General features: G+C 43.7%; 1 protein-coding gene across 2 annotated transcripts in view; it reads right to left on the bottom strand.

Moving 5' to 3' along the window:
* EXOSC9 (exosome component 9) overlaps nt 1-2,828 on the bottom strand; it is a 20,890-nt gene extending 18,062 nt beyond the window's left edge. Inside the window, exons 1-4 of one of the 2 annotated variants that reach the window (XM_045290213.1) lie at nt 2,722-2,828; nt 1,563-1,657; nt 595-714; nt 382-484 (exon numbers count right to left, since the gene is read on the bottom strand). In XM_045290213.1, the coding sequence (XP_045146148.1) occupies nt 382-484; nt 595-714; nt 1,563-1,657; nt 2,722-2,787 (384 nt within the window). In that variant the 5' untranslated portion in view covers nt 2,788-2,828. The remainder of the gene's footprint in view (nt 1-381; nt 485-594; nt 715-1,562; nt 1,658-2,721) is intronic. The other variant, XM_004716487.3, reaches the window with a different exon arrangement.
* Nucleotides 2,829-9,694: the final 6,866 nt, after the last annotated feature.

Here is a 9,694-nt window from a genome sequence, read left to right as displayed (position 1 = left end):
CTAGAGCAGCGGTTCTCAATCTGGGGGCCGAATGACCCTTTCATAGGGGTCGCTCGATTCATAACAGTAGCAAAATTACAGTTATAAAGTAGCAACGAAAATAATTTTATGGTTGTGGGGTCACCACAACATGAGGAACTGTATTAAAGGGTCATGGCAATAGGAAGATTGAGAACCACTGCTTTAAAACTTATTTCTTAATTATGGTTAATTTGACCAGCCAGATTTTTGACTCCTAATAAGTGACTTAGCTTTTCTCTCCATATATTCCATACTTAAATATGATGTTACCACTGTTTCTATTATTTATAAGGTTATTAGAATAGTATCAAATAAAATCTAAGAATTGGAGATTTCTAAGTTAGGAATGTTCGTCCCTACCTTTTCACCAGCAACAACACAGAGAGATTCAGTGTCTATACACTTGGAATTTCTTAGACATCTTTCCAAGAGTCGGTTCAGCTTCACCAAGAGATCTGACTGCCTATGAAAACAGAAATGAACTTACACCAAGAACACCAGGCTTTAAAACAAGAACTCACTGCTGTTAGGTTCTCCACAAGATAAATCATTTTAAGAAAAAGTTTTAAATACCTGCTAGGTTCAAAAGCTGGGGCAGCCATCTGAGATAGCTCAAGGTTAAAAAAAAGAATACCTTCTGTTGCCCTATTAAGTTTTGGAGAAACAAGTTCACATGACACTTGTCCAAGAACTCTGAAAAGTGAAAGAATACAAAAGTGTTAAATAAGCATATTTTATTTCCAATTAAAATAAGGAATGAAATCTAAAACACATTATCAATTGCATGTCAGTCTCATCTGAGTATTAATGTGCTTGCTTTGGTAGGTCACAAAAAGTGAAAATTACTTATCAATAAAATATATGTAAGAATAAAGTACATATTGGTAATACCCAAGTGCTAGCAACAAGAATCCTTCCTCCCAAACCAACTTCTTATAATAGATTTGCCTCCTAAAATTTTAAAACAGATTTCACCTTTCCCCTTTTAGTTTATTGGACCCAAGATTGCATAAAAATTTCTTTCCTAAGATTTTTTTATATGGCATAGTTTGTTACTATTATCTGACCAAATATAATCACTTCATAAAACCTAATTCTCATGTCATGCAAGAAAGAGGACTAGATGCTCAGAATCTCTACATTCCTCACATTACAATGTGAAACAGGTGGCCCGGCCACAGCAGTGCTTGAAGAACACAGCCAGTAACTGCTGACTGTCTACAGAATTCACACAGGCCAGAAAGAGCATTGAAAATCACATGGAAGAAAAAAATTTTATTAAAAAATTAATAATTTTTTTTATTTATAATATAACACGAAAAATCTTGTGTTAAAAGAAAACAGTTGCTCTTGATACAATGGAGGTATGGAATGTTATATGGGCTGTAAGAGCCCCCAATAAAAAGATTTATTTAAAAAAGTTACTTTTGGCATCTAATAATGTACTGTATAGATGTCTCAGCTATTCTCTAACCAACTGAGTCAAGGGTCTTTATAAACTGCTTTCATTGAACTTACGCCCAGAGTGAATTATTTTATACCTTGTTTTTCCAAGTTCCACAATACAACAGCCATAATCTGTTCCAAATGAGATTCGGATGCTCCTATAATCATAGGTTTGTCTGCCATCCAGCCGCTGTAAACACATTCATTCATTTATTCTTTCAAAACAATTTTCTGGATAACTGCTACATGCCAAGAGTTGGGATAGTGGTGCAGTCTGCTACCATTGCTCTGGGCTGCTAAATGCAAGGTCAACAGTTGGGACTCCACCAACCGTCCTCTGGAGAAAGGGGAGGCTTTCTACCCCCTCACGAAGTTACAATCCCAGAAATTCACGGGGGCAGTGCTGCCCTCTCCTAGGGGATCGCCATGAGTCGTATTTGCTTCCCACTTCCCCCCTCCCGCCCCCCTCCAATAATGCAATCACATAAAGAAAGCTGTAAAATCATCACCACAGTTTTAGAACGTTTTCTTCATTGGCTCCCCATCTGCCCCCAACCTCCTTGTCACACATCCGCGGAACTATTACTCTAGTTGTCTCTATATTTACCTATCCTGGATTCCACATACAGAAAAACACTGAGAAACAAGCAAACAAATATGAAGACCCTAGGTAACATGCACTCGAGAGTAAACTGTTGCTGATACAACTGGGTTAAATTTTTGTACGCTATCATTTGATCTCGCTTATGATCCATTTAAATTTGTTCTAGTTTTTAAATACTTTCTGCTTTCTTTTTGATTGAGGTTTTTATCCGTGTTTGGTTTGTGGTTTGTGGCTCGCCTTAAGAAGCCGAAGAGACAGTGGGTTATCAGAATCGGGCCGCTCTCCGCGAGGTCGGCAGTTCAAATTCAGGAGCTGTTCTCTGGGAGAAAAACGAGTTGGTCTCGTTTTTGGTTTTAAGTCTCAAAATCCTAGTGAGCTGGAATTGACAATAGTGGGTTTTGCATTTGGACGAAAATAGGTCCCAGACTTCTCCACCTCTGCGGGAGAGTGGAAATTAGGCGCCATGGCAACGGCAGTCTGGGGTGGCACGCGTCTAGCCAAAAACGGAACTGGACTGTGGGGGTGGGGAGCACGGAGGATGCCCCAGCCCCAAGGGGCCCAGGGCCAGGGCCCGCCGGTTCGGGCGTGCGGGCAGGAGGCCGGCGCGGCGCCCAGGCAGCACGCAGCTTCGCGGGCGGCGGGGCTCTGACCTTCTTCTCCTCGATGGCGCGGAGCAGGAAGCGGCGCTCGCAGTTGGAGAGCGGCGTCTCCTTCATGGTGGCAGCCCGCGGCCACACGGGCGTGAGACCCCGGCAGAAGTGGAAGCGGCGCCCGGTCTCACGCGCACCGCACGCTCTGCCGCGCGGAGAGTTGACGTCATCAGCGCGCGACCGCCACCCGGAAACAGCCAACCGGAGCCGGCGCTGTGCGCACGCTCCAGAGAAGGGCGGGCGCCGTGGGCTCGCGGCGTGGAGGGGACGTGGAGACGCAGGTGTTTTCGGAGCAAGCTGCCTTTTTAATTTTTTTTTTTTTGCTTCTTGTACGGAAAATTTTAGAGAGGAAGGAGGTCACAAACAGCAAGCAGCGGCAGTTGCTGTTAGGTGCCTGGAGAAGGTTCTGACTCAGAGCGAACCCGTGCACAACGGAACAGCTATTTATTTACCCGGTCGAAATCTTGCCTGGTCCTGCGGCATCCTCACAATAGCCAAGTTTGAGCCCGTTGTGGCGGCCAGTGTCATTCCGACTCTTGGAAGGCCTTCCTCTTTATGACTGATGTCTCCGGATAACGTGGCTAACGTATGCCAGAGAAGTCTTCTAGCTTCTAAGCTTCTAAGCCGCATTCTGACTCTTCCGAGACAGCTTTGTTTGCCCACTGGCAGTTTCCCTCTTTTTCACCAATACCATAATTCAAATGCAACAATTCTGCAGGCTTCCTTAGGCATTGCCTAGTTCCACAAATCATGTGAGGAGATTAAAAAGACTACTGTTTGGCAGGGTCACTTGAGTCTTCAACGTGACATCCTTGCTCTTGTGCAGCAGGTTTGCTGAATGCAATACATTTAATTTGACTGCTGCTGTGAACTGTGGATTCGAGTAAAAGGAAATTATTGACAGCTTCAATCTTTTAGTTCTCCTGATGTTGTCTATCCAGTCCGGAGGATTTTTCGTTTCTTTAAATTGAGTTGCAATCCATACTACAAAGTAAGTGCTTCAGATCGCCTGGTGCTATTAAATACTAATAGTGCTTTCACAATTTGCCCTTTCTTCAGTTCCAGCGGGATATGCTAAACGACCGGAATTTTGCAGATGAGAAAGATGCGATTTGCCTACTTCACAGCAGCTGAGGCAGAGTTTGCATCCAGATCCAAGGAGAATTTATCAGAGTCACAAGGGCAGGAGGAAAAAAAGAGGAACTGATACCAAGGGCTCAGAAAGAAATCGTTTTGAAAATGATGATGGCAACATATGTACAAATGTGCTTGCTACAATTGACGTATGGATTGTTCTAAGAGCTGTAAGAGCCCCGAATGAAATGATTTACAAGTAAACAAGTTTCCATATCAAAAAAAGAAAGAAACACAAACAAGAGGACATGGGTTTAGAATAATGTACCGTATTAAAATACCATCATCCAGCATGAACCTAAACTTAGTGCTTGTTGGGAGTTAGCCTAACTCTCCATGTTTGCCTTGTTCCTGACCCCAGCCTCTATTGAATTTCTGTAACTTTCTGTATTAATCAAAGACATATCTGTGGTGTGGAATTGTCTGGGTAATTTGGTCCAGAGGGCCACCTGGACAACTCTCCTGGAAGATCATTAAGACACTGAAGGAGATTTCATTTGCATCACAAGCAATTATTCTTAATGTTTTACTTGATTGTTATGGTCTACATCTACGTTTGGTGAATATCTTCTGATTTGAATAACAAAAAGATACTTGGAAGAGTACATAACTCCCCCACTGTGCACATTCCAGTGTAAAAGTGTACAAACTCTATGTATTCTGATCCCCTGCTGGTCTCACCTTCTAATAAAACTTTTTGTTTCTCTCTAACTTAGAGTTAGTGAATTTGGCTGCACAAATTCATGGGCATTGATTATGGATCCAAGTACCAGGGCGTAAACCCTTACTAGGGATAACAGAATCAGCACCTAATGTGGCCCTCAAGAGACTAGCCCTGGTTTGGTCATCCCATAAGTGGGCTCCAAATGGTGGATCTGCTCTAGCCACAGGCAAGAATCTCCAACAGCCTTACTATCAGGCAGAGCCCATTGTAATCTTGATTATGTGAGATTGAACTCCACACATGGCCAGTGGACCTCCCTATAAATGCGACATGATTTGTTCTGGATGCAAGTATCTCTTACTTGTTCCATGACAGAAATTTCTTGCCTGGCTTTTTGAATCAACACGGGGGTCTTTTCCTTCTTACGCACTTTGTATTTTTGTCTTTATACTATTATGATTTTATCCTTACCACCTTAATATGATTTTGTTTTTTATTGTTTTCTGTTGCATCTCCTAGCTGTGAAACACAGGAAGACCGGATGCATAATGATAATAGCTGATACAAGGGGATAGAGGGAACATGGGGGTGGGGGTGGGTGGGAGGGGGAATTAGAAGGGGAAGTGTGGTAGTCATATAATCTCTTGTCAATTTGAGTATTAAGAATTAAGGGGTGGAATTTAGCCTATCAATCAGGTCCCAGCTTGATGACCTCATCTGGAGGCGCTAAGGAAATAAATAATTCTCTGGAGGAGGGACACATGCTCACTCCCAGTGAGACATTCCTGTGGACAAGACACATGGAGCTATGCTAGAGCCCTGGAACTGAAGGAGCCATGTGGAGCTCCCTGCCAGCGCTGAGATGCTTATACCACCACTGTATCCACAAGACTTTCCACCCACTGGCCTGTAATCTTCCTGCATTCAGCATCATTGCATGTGTTTTGTGAGTCTGAAGAAGAATTTATAGCTTGCTATCAGACATATGGTCTAATAACGGACTTATGGACTTGATCTGGACTGGGCTTGGATGTTTTCTCAATATTCAATTGCTCTTATATATAAAGCTCTTTCTTATAAACATATGAGTGTCTATGGATTTGCTTCTCTAGTCTACCCAGATGATTCAGACGAACACAGGAAGTAAATATTGAAGACAGGAGTAGGGAGGGAGCACTAGAACAGATTGTTATTCACAACTCATTTTAAAGGCGATTTAACCATGGGGTGGGGGTGCTGTACAATTGATGTTGGGGTGATTGTACAATTCTCCTTGATATGATTGAATGATTGAACTATTGAATTGTATGATATGTAAATTATGTGCCAATAAAACTGTTGGAAATATATATATAAAAGAAAGAAAGAACTAGGCTCCAGGAGGGACCTGGCATCAGAGATGGTGCATCTGTCACCTGGTTATGGGGTCTCTCTATCTGTGGTGACTAGGAGATTCAGCAACAGGTGGGGACTCTACGGTGGCAAATCCTAGAGAAAGAAAGAGAACTTAAAGAAAACAATGACACAAAAATGGTAAAGGATAAATATGTTACCAAGGGAACAGTAACCCCCTGGAAAAATTAAATGGGTGTCAGATCCTCTAGACCAGTGGTTCTCAACCTGTAGGTCGAGACCCCATTGGGGGTCGAACGACCCTTTCACAGGGGCCGCCTAATTCATAACAGTAGCAAAGAAAGCAGCATATGAAGTAGCAACAAAAATAATTTTATGGTTGGGGGTCACCACAACATGAGGAACTGTATTAAAGGGTCGCGGCATTAGGAAGGTTGAGAACCACTGCTCTAGACCCCTAAATCTAAAGAGGTCAGACAAGAGACCAGGGGTTTAATACACTCTGAAAGGAAAACAGGAAATTGGAAAAGTGTGCTGGCAAAGAGTCAGTAGGACTACTCTTTAAAAAATCTGCACCTTTTTGGAGAAGACCTTCTGGTTAGGAGAAGATGGAAGGTTCTTTGTAATCAGGGGTGGCTGCAGTACGCCTCACTGGATGCTGTGCACTGGCCTGGTAGTTGGGTTTTGTGTCAACTTGGTTGGGCCTGGATTCTACCATGAGGTGATCTATCTTAGTTTGGTCAACTCCATGGTGGGACCGTCTGTGGAATCGCCAAGTAGTTGTTGGCAGAATAGGATGGATTACCACATTCTTCATCTGGTCACAGCCTTGATACAGTCAAGGGGAAGTTTCTCTCAGGGTGTGGACAGACACTGTTGGGAAAGTAACTCACTTCTGCTGGGTCTGCATCCTGCATCTGGTTTGCTGATCTCCTGTCACAACACCTGCTGATCCCAGGAACCATGCAGTGACTGCTGACCTTGGATTCATTCATTCACTTCTGCATCCACCTGTGGTCTTCTTGCTTCATCTTCCTGCTTTCTGGTTCCTTGGCCCCTGTATGTATATGGTCAGGGAAGACCTCCAGCTTGCCATCCGACCCATAGGCTTGAACCAGCCTGGACTTAACCTATTTCTACAACTGTGTGAGCCATTTCTTGGTATAAAGCTCTTTCTATATACTTACACACATAAGCCTTGCTGGTTTTGCTTCTCTAGAGAACCCAGGCTAACACATCCAGAAAATAAATCTGGTGACTATAATGCCATTTTATAATTGGATTTGTGTTGTAGTAGAAGTAACAAATAGGGTGGAAAAAGTATGTGGATGTTTATGGTATGGCAAAAAAAAGGATTGAGATTTTCTTTTTAGTTGTAAAAATTCTTTCTAAAGATGCTTAATCCCCTTGAAGTGTGATTAATTCCTAGCAAGGTTAAGAGAGAGGAGCCTTGTTGGTGAAGTGGTTAAGTGTTGGGCTGCTAACTGCAGGGTCAGCAGTGCAAAACCACCAGTTGCTCTGAGGAAAAAAGCTGGGGTTTCTACTCCCATAAAGAGTTAGTCTCAGAAACTCACAAGGGCAGTTCTACCCTGACTTTGTCACTGTGAGCCAGCATCAACTTGATAGCAGTGGATTTGGTTCAGAATTTTAAGATTGAGAACTGTCAGCCTCCCCTGACTCTTTGCCAGTCTTCCCAGAAGACCAAAGAGACAGACTGAGCAAGGGGCAGTTGGAGCTTGGAGTAAGTGTGGTCTAGCCCTCCCTCACTTGCAGTGGGACACAATTTAGTTCCAGTTTTCCCTTGGTGGTAGACCCTTTCAGAGGGCTGTTGGTACCAGCAGCTGAAGGGCTGCCACACAAGATGTGGGCACACTGACCTTTTTGTGCTTCCGATCTTACCAACTGGAAATGGAACTTCACAGCCTTTTTCATTGATACTTTTGCTATCCCTGAACTTTTTTATGCATATATTTGTTACCCACCATCCCATGCCGGCTGAGTGTTAGGTTTTGCTAGGTGCTCTCTTTATGAATGAGGGAAGGTGGAAAACCCTGTCCCAGGCCAGAGAGAGGGTATAAAGAAAATATAATGAGGATGAAGTAACTGATTTAACCCCTGTGGAAAAAGCATACTATCTAAAACCAGTTGAAACCTGAATCAGAACTGAAATTCTGAGCATTAGGTTGGTGGAAGGCTGCAGTTTACAGTGAGAGGCCTAGTCAACAGTTGAATCTCCACATAGAGTTGGCTTCCATTGAGTTCTTTCTGGCAATATGAAAAGTTTTACTCTTAGGCGAAGTGTGTTTGAAAATGAAACACTCCCACTTCCCTAGCCAACTCAATGAGGGGCATCCTTGCCTTTAGGGACAACCGGGTGTGCCCTGAATACAATTGGGGTACTAGTCATGACACATACCCTTACTACCTTGATTGAAGGGCACTGAGCCAATCTCATCCACGTTGCCAATCTACAGCAGTGTATGGGTCCCAATCAGTGTCCATTTTCTGATTCTGCAGTTCTGCCTGCAACGACGATGAATTCCGCTGTCACTCATCATGCTCTGGTGACAATTGCCCTAATTCTCTGTGTCCATCTGTGGCCATTTCGGTGAGTCCTTGGATACTATTCTGGCTCTTGTGGATCATTTTCTGCATCCAGATGTGTTTCTTTAAGCTTTAATAAATGTACTTGGAAATCTCTTTTCTCTCTGTAATAGACCCCAACATCAAGGTAGAAGGATAGGATTTAGATGATTGCTGGGAATTTATTCTTTGTGGACATAAGCATGAAGCATCTCTCCAAATAAACCATAGTAAATTAAAACTAAAAAAAAAAAAGATGAAGTATGGCTTTTATTGGCCAGAGTGGCTTCAACAGTCAGCGCAAGTTACAGAATATAGAGAGGGATGTAGAGATGCTGTCAGATTTACAATTGGTTGAGATAGATTACAGCATTGATACGAATGGAGAACAGGTTAGAGAAGTGGGAAGGAAAAAGGACAGGGATCAAGACACAAAGAAATGGGGAGTTTCGGCAAGATGGTGACCGAGTAACACACATAGGAAGGACTCTATGGAAATTAGCGCAGGAGAGCACTGAGAGGGAGACTCTACTCTTCCAGGTCACAGGAGGAGCATCATAAATATAAGTAGACACAAATCCACTAGGTTTTAAAGAGCTATGGGCTTTGGCTTACCACTGCAGAGGCCAGCTGGGGCTTAGCTTTAGCCCTGACACAGTTGCAGCGGGCGGTGAGCTACTTTGACCTGTCCAGGGGCTTTACTTCAACACAACCACAGCTGCCACTACCTTTGGGCAGGGTTTAAACCCCTCCAGCCCCACGTTCAGGCAGTTGATGCTCATCCATTTCTTTAGTTATTTTTCTCTCTCTTCTCTCTTGCCTGCCACATTTGCGGTGGGCTGTTTTTGTTTGTTTGTTTTGTTTTCCCCCCTCTCTTTCCATTCACATGCCACTGCTGGCCTCCAGGGTCCCCTCTGCCTAGGGCAACTCTGCTGGCTATCCGCCCAGCTGGAGAAACCCCCGACTGCCCTCTGTGGCCTTACACTTGGCTGGGGAAATCCCACCCACCCTCTACTACCTCAATGTGGCTGGCGGAAGTCACCCTCCAAGCGGCTGGGGGATCTCTCGGGGGAGATAAAGGCATGAAGCAGTTGGCTTACAAACTTTCAAAGGTAGGGGAAAAAACTCACAGGATTATAGGGTTAAGGTATAGGTGTTCATTGCAATTGTGAAGCTAAGAATTATATACAGGTGCCAGGTTGGCAAGGGGTGGATTGAGTTAGTTAATTGTGCCAGCCT

This window comes from Echinops telfairi, unplaced genomic scaffold (assembly GCF_000313985.2).
Source record: "Echinops telfairi isolate 266 unplaced genomic scaffold, ASM31398v2 ScPeMD7_33;HRSCAF=127, whole genome shotgun sequence".
Lineage (NCBI taxonomy): Eukaryota > Metazoa > Chordata > Mammalia > Afrosoricida > Tenrecidae > Echinops > Echinops telfairi.
This window is presented reverse-complemented; position numbering and strand designations above follow the sequence as displayed.